Consider the following 14,165-nt stretch of genomic DNA (forward strand, 5'->3'; position numbering starts at 1 on the left):
TTTGGCTTTGCCCGCGCTTGGAACAAAGGAACTCGGAGCACATGTCTTTGGGAGGGGGGATGGGAAGCTCAAAACAGGCAGCAACAGTATCTTGTTGCAGTTAATGAGAAACAAAGAAAGTGCCGCGAGTATAACATGATGCTGACCAGGTAAATGGCACAACAGGCAGCTACTGCTCATTTTGAAATTTAATTTTGCTGCTGTTTTCAACTGCTGATGCCTACTGGCCTTCACTAGGAAGTGTTTAGTGTGGTTACTGTGGCTTCAGAATCATTACTCAATATAGAAATAAAAAAAATTTAGTGAACAGAAGAAAAAAACCAGACTGGAAAATTCTGGTGCGTGTAGAATCTCAATAGCAACCAGACCAGAACAAAGGGGTGCAGGCATTGCTTTGTACTCATGTTCTGTTGGCACTTGCCTACTAGGAGCTGTACGCCACTCAAAAAATTGAATGGGAGGATATAGAAAAGGTTGTCTAGGTTTGTATAACTGTGAAGATATTTTGTATGTCTGGTGACAGCGAGAGCAATCTCAGTTTGAATGTTTGAAGTCTGGAATGACTGATCTTGAGAAGGTGGGACCCCAACACTAAGATGGAGGAGGGCAAAATTTTTAGAAACATAGGCCAATATGCAAAAATGCACAAACCTCCAAGTGAGGCTCAACTCTGCAGAACTGTCTACAGGGTTGTGCCAGTAGGATGCATGCAACATGAACAACACAGCCTATCCTGATACCAGACTTCTTGAATGGAATGGAAACCAAATGGGTGGAAGTAAAAGAGCCATCTGGACATAACTTGTAGGGACACTAATATAAGGCATGAACTATTACAGACTCTATCTAACCTTTGGCTCCTGAAACCTTCTGGCTTCTAGGTGCTGGTGTCCCAAACATGGGTTCTTTTACCTGGTGTGCAAGAAGCTGGTTCACACACACAGAGTTATTTGTTTCTTTTATATCTACGCAGAGACGGGTGCTAGGTCATGAATCCACAAAGCTGGCACACCTCCAAAATGCCAGGTGCTCATTTTTATATGCTTTGAACAATAAAAATTAGACATTTCTCACATATGTACCAACCTAAAGCTGAAGTCCTTGAGTTTGCATTCTCTGATCTCTGTTTAAGGGTGGAGTGCACACTTCCTTTACCCTGCATGATCTGTGAAGAAGGGGGTTTTGTGGGTAAGAGGCAATCATAGTCTATAAGCAGGTATTTAACTCTGTTAATGACTAAGCAAACTTCTTTGGCTTTATCAACAGTTTCATTTTCTTTGTAGTTAGATTTATAGTGTCAACCTGTTCTTACTTCTCAGGTCAATAGATTTTGGTTCCTGCATGTCTGGTTCTTCCTTCATTTTTCCTAAGTTCTTTTATTTATCCTGTACTATACTTCGGTGAATTTTTAACTCTCTCAAGGTACTTTATTGCATTACTGGCATATACTTTGTCATATAACAGACTCTGTTCACCCTTTGTGTGACCTAGTTTTCACTGGGAAAAAATATGGTGTGTGATTTTCCCAGCCTCCCTGATAAAAGGTCCAGGAGTTACATGTACACTGAGGAGCATATCCAATGCACAGATGAGATAGCCCCAAAACACAAATTCTAGACCTAGAATTTATGTACTATAAATGTACCTTAAAAAAAACAAAGTGTGTGAATTAAAGGCCTATGTAAAAATTAGATTCTGAGAGACGAAATTTTGTGAAATGCATAACTGTGGCCCAAAAGGAAAATCTATCTTACTGTGACAACCCTTTGTCTATAAATCAGGAGAGAGTGCATCAGAAACCTGGATAAAAATAGTAGAAGGAAGCAATGTTCTCTTCCTCACTGCATAAGGAAACATAGTTCAGTAAGAGCAGCTTAGAGAAAGCCAAAACAAAAATAATACCATGACAATAGAGATATGTGCTGCAATTTGTAGTGATGTATGTGCCAGATTTACAAGGAAGAAACAAACAGACAGCCTAAGAATAATAAGTGAAAAGGTCCAAAACCTTTGATGTTATTGACAATAAACAATAACGTGAAGAAGTGTTCATCCGCTTTAGAAATGCTTGCATCTTCCAGAGTTTGTTTCTGTAACCCATCTTATTTTACACCTATGTGTGAAGTGTTTTGTTTTTTTTCACTAGTGTCCATGATAGAAATCTTAGGGTGTGGTACATCATGCTTTTCCCTTGTTCTCCCCAAAAGAATACACCTCACAGATGTCAAGATTGGGTGTGATTGTGATGGTGGCTCAAATGATGAGTCACCAGAACTTGAGAGCCTGAAAGAGAACGCCGATAAGAAAAAATAGCCTAAGCAACAAAGTATTTTTAGCTAGATGTCTTTATTCAACTTCTTCAAGACAAAGACACTTGTTACTGATGAAATAAAATACATGACAATACTAACTTAATTTGGACACAGATGTTATGAACCTAACAGGTAACAAGATTCATCTACTTTGTGTTCACTTGTCTTCATTTGACCTCTTCTCCAGATGAAAAGGATTAATTTTAGCTATAGTGATAGACTTTTAACAAGAGTGTTGTGCTCTATCACACTGTGTATACCTAAGAAAGGCATCCATCATTTTGTCCCAGGACTCTTTTTTTCCCCCCAGCCTTTCTTTTTCAGGTGGTGAAGGTTGGAATAGCTTGAATGGAAACTGCTAGTCAAATTTTCAAGTTTCTGTACCCATAATTGATGACATTTGTGTATCACAATGGTACATGAGTTTTTGGTATGTGTCCTAGTAGCCACTTCAGTTCTGGTGTAAACCTCATATAAATAACAGCATCTCCTTGTGGGAGTGCCACGCCACTCAGATACCAGACACTTCAGTGAGATGGGCTGATTACTGTAAAGATGAATCATATTATCAGTCATTGGATAGGAGATATTGACAAACGCAGCTTGACTTGACAGAGTACATGGCTGCACAATTGCTGAGTACATCAACTTGAGCCCCACAGATGAGGAACAAAGCTCACTTCCATTCCAGGAATACCTGTATGGCGGGAAGGAGCATCACACCACTAAACATAACTCCTACTCATCTCTGAATGAAAACCATGATAGGTAAAATTCAAAGCTATATCAACCCACTGAATCATTACTTTTATTATTGAAGAATTGCTTTAATTTCTTGGTAAAATGATGAGGTTCAGCTTAGGTAAAGATTCTTAAAATCCACTGGAGTTCATGACAAGCACCAGTACACTTATTCAAAGCAATGCTTGGCAAGGGATTGCGAAAAACTGAGAAGAATCTGGTTTGCAACCATGGATGTGCTGCTTGGATTGTCCATACCTGTGTCCATACACGCTGGATGAAGGCAGCAAGAAAGAGGAGGTGAGACAGCATTAAGATGGCCAGTCCCAGATTAGCGTGATAAAACTTCAGGCTGGATGGGAGACCAACTCCTGCAAGAAAGATCTTGTCCTAACAGCGTTGATGAATAGCACATCACTCAGTTCCCCACAAACATCACAAGGGGATTTAGCTTGCCTACAGCCACAAGCAAGACCTGATCAAATCTGGCCTCCCAGCAGCTCTGCTTATGTGCAGCTGGGGTAGAGCTAATTGTAGATATCCTGCAGGTGCTGATAATAAAGTCACACAATCCAGTACTTCGGCTGCCAAGTGCCACAGCAATTCACGCTCTCTCTGGGGAGTGTCTCATCCAGCTGTGAGACACAGCTAGTGAGCAGACCAAGTGAATTCCCCCTATTCAGCTGCTATAACCGTGAGTGGCAGAGGCCCTCTGTTGGTAAGCAATACTCTTCATCAGTAAATAACATGTCCTATTGTGCTCGCTGACCAGACTGAGCCATAGGAACCAAAAGCTATAATCAACAAAATCAAACACATTTATAAAGCCAATGAATCAGTGAGAACTAGGGACTGTTTCTTAAGACCAGCTTACCACAGATCTTAGTTTGAAGTAGTAGTGGTAACTGTTGTTGTCATCATTAATTGAAATGTTGTGGGCAAGTTCTGCAGGAGCATATTTCAGAATTAAAAAGCTTGATGAAAACCAGGCAAGTCCAGCAACAGGTTTGAGACTTTCCCCTGTTCCTATAGTGTGAAGTTATGAAAGGGTTTAGAGTCTCCAGTGGGCTAAGTAACATGTAACATACAGTAAACAATGCAGGCTTCATGAAGAAATACTTAAAATGTCTGTTAATTTTAGTATGTAGACTGTTTAGTAATTATATATTGAATAAGTAATTTGACATAATACCTTGTTTCAGAATTATAAGAATTCAGTATAAAAGCAGAATATTTTAGTCAGAAAAGTTATGCAATAATTGTGAATTTGTTTTAGATGTAGTGGAAACAGTATTAGAAGCAGCTATTGCCACTGACTGTGTAGGGGGCCTAACATTGTCAGCCCATCAAGCATGGTGGGGTTAACATACCTTTAGAGTATCCTGCAGGGGATTTTAATTCTGACCCTGGGACTCCAGACTTTAAAGAGCTCATTGGAACAGCAGATTAGGAAAGGAAGAGAAAAATCCATTTGTCCTATTGAATAAAGATTAGTCCCTCATGCAAAGAAGGGTTGACAAGGAAAACAGAGAGAGCTTTTCACTTTTTACTGTCTCCCCCCAGATCTGAGAGGTAACTCAGAAGTTGTGATTCCCTTGACTTCCATTAAGGAACAGCAGCATCCAAACAAAGATACTCCCGTTATGCTTTTAGTGTTTTAAAATCTTTTAAGAATACCAAGGAGTGAGTGCAGAAAAGACATCCGTTTAGTGCCTTCACTGATAGCATGATGTATTGGTTTGGTACAGCCTGGTTTTAGGTAGCTGGGGGGCCACTGAGATGGCTCCTGTGAGGCAGCTGCTGGAAGCTTCCCACCATGTCCAGCAGAGCCAATGGCTGATGGCTCTGAAGACGGACATGCTGCTGGCCAAAACTGGGCCAGTGAGAGAGGCTGGTAACACCTCTGTTATGACATATTTAAGAGGAAAATCAAAACAAAGTCACAAGATTTTGGGATTCTAGTCAGAGAAGAGGAGGAGGTGAGAACATGTGAGGGAAACAACATGGAGACACCAAGGTCAGTGAAGAAGGAGGCGCAGGAGGTGCTCCAGGTGCCAGAGCCGAGGTTCCTCTGCAGGCCGTGGTGCAGCCCATGGTGAAGCAGCTGTGCCCCTGCAGCCCATGGGGATCCACGGGGGATGCAGTGATCCACCCACAGGCCGTGGGGAGGTGTCCATGCCAGAGCAAGTGGATGCCTGGAGGAAGCTGTGATCCAGTGGGAGACCCAGTGGAGAGAGAGGGCCCTGCTTCCAGGCTGGAGCAGCCTGTCCTTGGAGGGCTGCACCCCGTGAAAAGAGAGAGCCCTGGCACAGCAGTTTTGGGAGGGCTGTGTGCCCGTGGGAGGGGCTCAGGCTGCAGCAGGGGCGGTGGGGCTGCTGCTCCTGAGAGTGGACCCACACCAGGGAAGTTCAGGAGAACTGTCCCCCGTGGGAGGGACCCACAGCCTCACAGGGGAAGGACTCCTGTCCTTGAGCAGCGGGAGAAAATCTCGGTGATGGACTGACCAAACCCCCATGCCCTGTCTCCTGTGCTGTCAGTGGGAAGCAGGGAGGGGCTGGGGGGGAGAAGGTGTTCTAAGGGCTTATTTTACTTCTCATTATCCTCCTCTGATTCTGTTAGTAAAAAATTCACTTTGCAACCTAAAGTTGAGCCTGTTTCGGCCTTGAAGTGTTTCTCCTAGTCCTAATCTCACTCATGAAGCCTTTGTTAACTTTTTTTTTTACCTTTTCCCTCCTCTGCCCATCTGTGGCAGGGGAGGGTGAGTGAGCAGCTCTCGTGGGTGCCTGGCATTGGGCCAGGGTCAAACCACTACACACGAGATCCTCCAGAACCCTACCAAGAGATGTCAAGTGGGTTGTACTTTATCAGGTATCTTCTCAGGGGTTCTCTGGCATCTGGTAAGGCACCATCCCTTTCTTGCTTTCAGTATTTTTCCTACCTCCTGTGTCATTTCTTTGATGTCCAAGAAGGATATAGAAATCTGCTCACAATGCAGCTTCAGTTTAACTCTAAAAAGGCATCAACTACAAGGAAGGAAATTGATAAGAAATCAGATTTTATCAGGCTTTTCTAAAGTTTAATACCAAAACGTAACTATCAGTCCTGTTTTAAAAGGTCAGACTCACTACACAGACTAAGTCATAGTCTTATGAGAGTGATTAAAATAAAAAAACACAGTCCAGAAGACCAGGTTAAAGAAAAATAGGATCGATCAACTCTCCTGAAATATAAGGACTGCAACTCAGAGCAAGACAACAGAAAGTCCAGGTAGTTCTGAATAGAAGCATAAACTTTATTCACTGGCTCCACTTTTAGTTAAAGGACAGAAAAACATAAAAGAAATTTAATGACTGAAAAATATAAAGGGATAAACCACGTGTAAACTGTTCTTGATTCAAACAGGCTAGCTAAAAAAAAAGATAAAATAATTATATAAACCCTTTTTCTGAAACTACAGCTGTGGGTTGTGAAACTTCAACTCCTAGGAGGATCCTCTAGAATTTCAACATATCTGCACGTCTCAAGAGTTAGAAAAGCAACATCTGATGACCCATTTTTAGAAAAAAGAGAACCAGAGAACAGGTCCTTCATTTTTTTTTTTAAGTGAAAACAGATTTTTTTTTTGCCAGAAGTTTTCAAACTGATACATCCTTCTTCACACAGGAAGAGATGTTTTTGACCTTCATCTTGTGACGGACAAGTCATTTTAGCATTACTCATGTTGTAATAATACAAGACATCACCTGCACCATAAGATACATGGTAAGTCATCTTTGGCTCTTTTTTTTTTTTTAACATTTAGTAGCTGCTTAGGTAGTATGATGCCTGAAGTGAAAAATAGTTGTGGAATCCTGCCAGTGTCTTTAAAAATAACCCTGGCAAAATGCATAATACATGTTAAATGGAATACACTAATTTTAAAGGAAAAAATCACTAGAAGACTTAAGCAGAGAATCCAGGTAAGCAAAGAAATAAATCTCTAGAGACTGATCTGAGTAAGAAACATAATGGAGTATGCCTCCCTGATTTTGTCTCTGAAAATGATGTGCAATGACAGAAATATGGATTTTACTTCAAAACAAAGCAATTGTTTGAGTGTTATTTGAGTGAAGAGTACTTATTCTTCTCACAGGATGACCACAGAAAACCTAGTGTTGTATTTTAGACACTGATCTCATTGGATACATGCAGCATACCTTAGCACTTTACCTCTGTTTGCTACAGCTTTATAATTATTACCATTTTATGGGACTATGCATATGAACTGAAGCTCATTTTAATAAAATCTTTGCCTCTTAAAACACAGAAAACTGTGACTTGAAACTCAGAATAAAACAGTGACATGAGTTTACTCATCTTTTCTATGGTGAGCCTTTCTTTTAAAAACTGCATGACTGCTAGTCTCAAGCAGAGCTACAGAATTTGTACAGCAGATTGCAGGTTTCTAGAAATATGTCGTTTATTTAAACGGTATTCAGAATAATATAGAACTTTTTTTGAAATACCCTTTCTTCAGAGATCTTCATTGACTATCTTTCGGGGTTTTTTTAATGATCAGGAAACATAAACCCAGTCAGATCCCTCTAGTTAGGTGAACAACCTACTCTAGTTAGGTGAACTGATTAACCCAGTGAAATATTCTAGCCAGTAGCTAACAGTGTTTCCTAAAACTGCGAGATTATAGGATAGAGCACAAACCTGCTTTCAGTTCCTTTTTCTGGTTTCCAAATTATTTTTCCAAGTATTTTTAGTCTCCACTGTCAGCATGTGCTGGATACTATACACCATTCAGAGTAGTAAATACTTTTGTGGAGAGACTTCTGAAACAAAAGCTGGGCTAGAGGAATGGGGCTCAGTTAGCAGAGGCAACTGCTCAGAGGGGAGGCCGTAATCTAAGCATGCAAAAAGGGTTGAAAGGAAGAAGACAAGATGCAGGGAAGATGTGATTGTCATTCTAGGCAGGCAGAGGGAAAAGAGAGAATGCATTGAGATAGCAGTTAACAGGAAGAAGGGTCTGTCACAAAAAGAATTATCACAGTAATATCAAGGCAGCATTTTGCAATGATATTTGCATGAATCCTATCAATTGCCTACTCATAAAATCCCACTCTGGGTTTATGACTTAGTTGTTTTTCATACTCATATTTATGCATGACCATCCCCCAGGTGCAAAATGAGCAAGGCCGGAAGTGCTGGGTCACTCATCCCCTAATCCCAGTATACAGCATGGTTGACTGACACATTGCAAATGAGGATATTTAGCTACATGCAGTACCAGGAGTGTACTGTCAGGGTATGCAACATGGATCTAGCAGGTCTAGCTGAAAGAAATCTTAAATATTTACTTGGGTAATGCCCAAGTCTCATCATGTTTTGAAGTAAAGAAGTTAATGTTTTAGACCAAAGAGTGTTTTATAAACTTGCTTTTTTTTTTTTTTTAATGTTACTGAAAGTACTTAAGAAATATAAACCCTTAAGTGCTTTAAAATCAAGTTATTTACTGACGGAGCCACTTCCTTTAGCAATAAAACCATTACTGCTGCATTGTAACAACTATGTAATTAGTATGACTAGGGAAAAAAACTGTTTCACAGAGATTTCCAAAGTTTCCTGACAGACAGCCTTTGAAGACAGCACTTATTTCCAAAGTTTCCTGACAGACAGCCTTTGAAGACAGCACTTATTTCTCATCAAGAAATTGTATCTAGGCAAAATTGAGACCCAAACTGTTACAATTTGCTAATATTCTCTTACTCCTCATTCTCCCAAAGAAAACTTTACGCCATACTCAACTTACCGAAGTAACGTCTGAACATGATGTTGTTGTTCTTATTATTCTTAGGCACAGAGCTGGTAGCCAGACTCAAAAACTTGGGGAAACAGCAGTAAAAAAATTTGCAAAAGCAGCATTTCTTTTTGTACAAGGTGCAGATTTTGCTCCAACAAAGCTTTCTCTTTTGGGGCAGATGCATATCTGCACTGTGCAGCATAAGAATCACCATCAGGAGCTGGCAGAGGAACCTCATTTTTAAGGTCACAGACCTGGCAGTTAGCTAAACCTCAGCTGAGGTCTTGGGGAAGGGGCTAAGTCAACCACTTTGACACAGATTAAGGACACTGGCATTTTAAGCAATCTGTTTTTACAGCAGAAAATAGTCCTTTCTCCTGAGAGGTTTTGTCTACAGGCACAAAGATGCTTTGGGGATTTCACATGCTCTAAGTCGGAATGGACCATTATGAGCTTGTACCAAAAAGTAGAGCAGGGGCCTGTCTCTGAGTCACTCCAGACATGGGCTGAGTTTCTTCAGTAACATTTAGACTTGAAGACCTCAAGTGCAGAGAGAATGAAAAGATGGTTTTGAGAGCCTGGTCTCTGCAAAAGATGCCTGTGATCCCACAGGGCAGACCACACCATTGAAAAAAGTGCATTCAGAAAAGGAGCACAACCACGAGCACTCAGAGATCACACAGCAAGCTGGGGCACATGCACTGCCTGAACGCTTCTGCATTGGGAGCACTGTCTCAGCCTTGTCTAAGAACAGGCATGACATTTCCAGGAAGAGGCTAATTTCAAAACCAACACCCTGCCGTGGGCAGCCACCAGTCTGCCATGAAGTGTCTGATAAAAGCAGTCATGGCGGCACAGGAAGACAGAGCAGCCCTTTAACCAGACAGCAAGTAGCTCTCTTTGACTGGCTATCAAAGGCATTGGTTGCACTTCCCCACTGAGTGACCAGGGAGCACTTTTTGTCCCTGTGACACCCATCTTCACAAAATCCTCTGCCCAGCTTCTCATGGGACACAGAGGAGTTCTACCATGTTCTCTGGGGGTCTGTGAGAAGACAGTTGTCCTGAGCTTTTCAGAGACCAAGTTACACAAAGCTGTGCTTCTGCATCTGGCTCACAGTCCTACCAGGGACTTGGGAAAAGGGGAGGCTTTGAAGACTGGAGGGGCTGACGTCACAGTCACAAGCCTTTCTCTGCTACCACTGTAGCAGAACTTGCCTGAGGACTTTCACAGCTCTGCTGCACACTCACCTCCCAGGCCCTGACTCCTTCTTGCAAGGGAAGGCCAGTCCCTCACACAGTCCCTAAATCAAGAATAGCCATGCCTCAGATTCAATCCGCCATTTCTCTGTTTCTGGTTAGGCCAGGCAGCTGACAGGCTCTGCTGAGGAGGAAAAATGCATGTGATAATTTACACGTGGGAAATGACACACAGCACACTTCCAACATGCACCAGTGTGACTCCACAGCTGTGTGGGTGGGTTTCCCAGGAGCTCTGCAATTTCATTCTCTTTCACACCTTGACATAGTAGTGCTTCTGTGCTCATCAGCAAAATGCATTTCAGAAGGGAACATCAGCATGTTTCATTCTCTTCACTGCAAAGCTTGGAGATTCCTCTAGTTTAATGTCTTCTTTTTCTCCTTTCCAGACCAATACACCATGGCAAATGAAACCACAGACTTCACCGACTGGGCAGTGACAACAGAATTTGACTATGGCGATTCGACACCATGCATGGGAATTGAGGAAAAGCACTTTGCAGCAAAATTTTTGCCACCTCTTTATTCTTTAGTGGTGATATTTGGCCTGACAGGCAACATGCTTGTTGTCCTTATCCTGGTAAAATACAAGAGGCTGAAGAGTATGACTGACATCTACCTGCTCAACTTGGCAATTTCTGATCTGCTGTTTGTGTTTTCTCTCCCTTTTTGGGCTTATTACGCAGTTCATGACTGGATTTTTGGGGAGGCACTGTGTCGAATTCTGTCAGGTGTCTACCTTCTTGGCTTCTACAGTGGCATCTTTTTCATAATCCTCTTGACCCTGGACAGGTACCTGGCCATAGTGCACGCGGTGTTTGCTTTGAAAGCCAGGACAGTCACCTATGGCATCCTCGCCAGTGTCGTCACTTGGGCTGTTGCTGTTCTTATTTCTGTTCCTGGGGTAGTATTTCACAAAACTCAGAAGGAAAGTTCAGGCTACACTTGCACTGCTCATTATCCATCAGAGCAGAGAAATACATGGAAGCAATTCCTCACCTTAAAAATGAACATCCTGGGACTTCTTATTCCAATGTTAATTATGATCTGCAGCTACACACAAATTATAAAGACGTTATTGCAATGTAGGAATGAGAAGAAACATAAAGCAGTCAGGCTTATTTTTATCATCATGATTATCTATTTTTTTTTCTGGGCGCCATACAACATTTGCATTCTCTTGCGTGATTTTCAAGGTGCATTTTCCATCTCTACTTGTGAAGGAAATGGTCAACTGCACAAAGCAATCCAAGTGACAGAAACAATCTCAATGATCCATTGTTGTATCAACCCTGTAATTTATGCTTTTGCTGGAGAAAAATTTAGGAAATATCTTCACAGCTTTTTCCGAAAGCAGATTGGGGTCCACTTGTCTAAATACTGTCCTGTTTTCTATGTTGACACAGCTGAACGAGCTAGCTCCACCTACACACAATCTACCGGAGAACAAGAAGTTTCTGCTGCATTGTAAGTTGTGTCTAGTGAAAAAATGGAATTGACTCTTGTGAGATCAACTCTGTGATGAAAGCCTACTGAATCTCTCCTGGATATTCTTTCTAAGGCAGCTGAAAAAAAAAAAAATCACAGAATACATATTTATCAAAGTTTGCTTTTGCTCATAGACTTGGGTATTTGTAAATAAATGAAAAGCATGTAGCAAGTTACCTGATTTGGGGCCTGAGCTAGCAGGCTAACAGATTTTTTGAAGTGAACTAGAGGCTATAAATTTACACTGGTTCTTTGGAAACATCTCTTGACTGTACATTACACAAGATATCTCACTCATTTAAACTCAGTCTCAGTCACATTTTTTACTAGGCTGGTTGTGTATCTCTGTAAATAATGCTAAATTACTGAGGTCTGTGATACTGCATGGAATGGAAAATTTTATACACTTAGAATAGACTCTGATATTTTCCTTTCTGTACGGTTGAACCATACATAAACCACTTAGATCTTTCTCATAATAGTTCTAACTACTAGGGGCTAATACCTGAGTGATTTTAGAGTTTGATATTTCTGAAGGCTCTCTTTTACTCATCTGCTATTATTATATGCTATTCACACTAAAAAGCTAATATAATTGCAGAAAATCAGTGTGGTAACAGTATTTTAAAAATAAAGTATTGCAAATGGAGCTTTAACTAGGTTGGATCAAACATGAACGATGAGCCAACAGTGTTTTAGCTTTTTAGTGCAGTGATTTTGCTTGCCATTTTTGTAGCCTACATAAAACTTAAAAAAAAGAATGTGGGCATAATGGCTGCCAAACCACAGCAGCGTTAGAGGTGTGAAAATGATTTCTGAACAGGATTAACACAGATGTTTTTAAGATAAGTGTATGTTAGAAACATTTAAGTTAACAAAACATCTGAATAAGTAAAAATATTCTCTGTTCTACAGAGTCAAGGGCATAGAGCATCTCTCTTGTTTTAGAAGCTGGTATCATTTGGGGGGCTATGACAATGGGAGTCTTTTGCCATTTAGGAGTTTCACAGAGAGCAAAAGCTTCCGTAATTAGTGAGACTGATGGTTAAATGTGACTGATTCTCTGTGAAGCTCAGAACCTCTAAAGCATGGGAACACATAGAAAACATGGAATAAATATGGGGCTACTCACGTGCTTAAGAACATAACAAAATCACACTATTAATTAATTTGGGCCAAGTTCTCCTTCTAACAGTTCTTATATTTCCCCTAAGACTTATTGTATTGGACAACTTTGGAGACAGGAAATTAAAAATGAATATTTTGTTTGCTGTTCCTATCCAGAAGGGCAATTTCTGTTTCCCAACTTCTCTAGACAGCCTTTTAAATAATATTTTCAAATAAGCAAATGTTTCAAGAAGTCTCAAAGAAATTTTACAGTGGAAAGTTCTTGTGAAAGCAGGAAGTGGAATAGGGAAATCTTTGCTTCTCAAACCACTTGTTTTGAATTATTCATTTTTGTCATATTAAACACCACTTTGGAACTACGTCCACTTGGGAAGTGTAACAGAAGTATACCATACCTTCTCATTTACCAGATTTTCAGCTTCATACTCTTCTTAAGGGCCCTGTACATCAATTATTTTCTGGACTTTGTATATGCTTTTAAAATGGGTGCCTATATCAGCATAATGAGAAATACATGCAGGAACTTCTAGTCAGGCTGCATTTTTATATATATATATATATATATATATATGTGTTGGGTTTGGTTTTTTTTTTACTTATAGAATACATTTATGAAAACAATTTTGTATTTTATTCTGCTCTTGACAATAACTTTCACTTGGCCTTGAAAACACCTTGCCTTTAGAAAACTACTTTCTCTGGAGCGCTTTGATGCCAGACACAGTAATGAATCTTTATCAGCTCTTCAGGAGTAAAGAACAACAACCAAACTTGCATGGACACGCTGACAAACTTTCTGAGAGGCATGTCAAAAAGCTGCCCTGATCCTTCTGCAGCATGGACCTCCAATCATGGCTCTTTCTAAGCAACAAGCAGCTTCTGGAGAAAAGAGGTAGAACTGAGACTGGTGGCCCAGTGGATCAGCAGCTTATCAAGAGTTTCCATCACTTCACTGGAAAGGGATCACACTTCACATGAAAACAAATCGTATTTCAGCTACTGCAGTGAACTGTGATCCACATTCAAGGAGACAATTGAAAACACAGTATTTGGTAGCACTGCTTGTACATTCAATTAAGGACTCTGCCAATAACTATAATAGCATTTTGCATTATACCATCCATTAAAGTTGGTTAACATTTTTGTTAGACCTCTTGATCTTTTCCCACCTCCATCCCCAATTTTTTAGAATAGGCCAGAAGAATGGAAAAGGAGGATAAATTCTTCATAACTCTGAAAGAACAGGCAGGACAAACTCAGGGTTTTACAATTGGACTAAGAACCAGCAAAATCAAATAAAACAGGACCATCAAGATAACTCCAGTGCTCTTAACTGCTTGTCACTAATAATCTAATAATAAATATGCTATTTTGGTTGTCATTACATTTGTTTTTGTTTACATTTACCAGTGGGAAAAACAGTATCTCAGACAATTCATACTGATCCTA

General features: G+C 40.5%; 1 protein-coding gene across 1 annotated transcript; it reads left to right on the plus strand.

The window, feature by feature from the left end:
* Positions 1-6,496: 6,496 nt before the first annotated feature.
* Positions 6,497-14,100, plus strand: LOC125324438 (C-C chemokine receptor type 5-like). Its single transcript, XM_048300286.1, has 2 exons — positions 6,497-6,815; positions 10,490-14,100. The coding sequence occupies exon 2, from the start codon at positions 10,501-10,503 to the stop codon at positions 11,569-11,571; it is 1,071 nt and encodes a 356-aa protein (XP_048156243.1). The 5' UTR covers positions 6,497-6,815; positions 10,490-10,500; the 3' UTR covers positions 11,572-14,100.
* Positions 14,101-14,165: the final 65 nt, after the last annotated feature.

The sequence above is a fragment of the Corvus hawaiiensis genome, chromosome 1 (assembly GCF_020740725.1).
Source record: "Corvus hawaiiensis isolate bCorHaw1 chromosome 1, bCorHaw1.pri.cur, whole genome shotgun sequence".
Taxonomy (NCBI): domain Eukaryota; kingdom Metazoa; phylum Chordata; class Aves; order Passeriformes; family Corvidae; genus Corvus; species Corvus hawaiiensis.

Bases quoted from the DNA above. Each gene is read 5' to 3' on its own strand.
- LOC125324438 (XM_048300286.1), top strand. From the start codon at position 10,501: ATGGCAAATGAAACCACAGACTTCACCGACTGGGCAGTGACAACAGAA.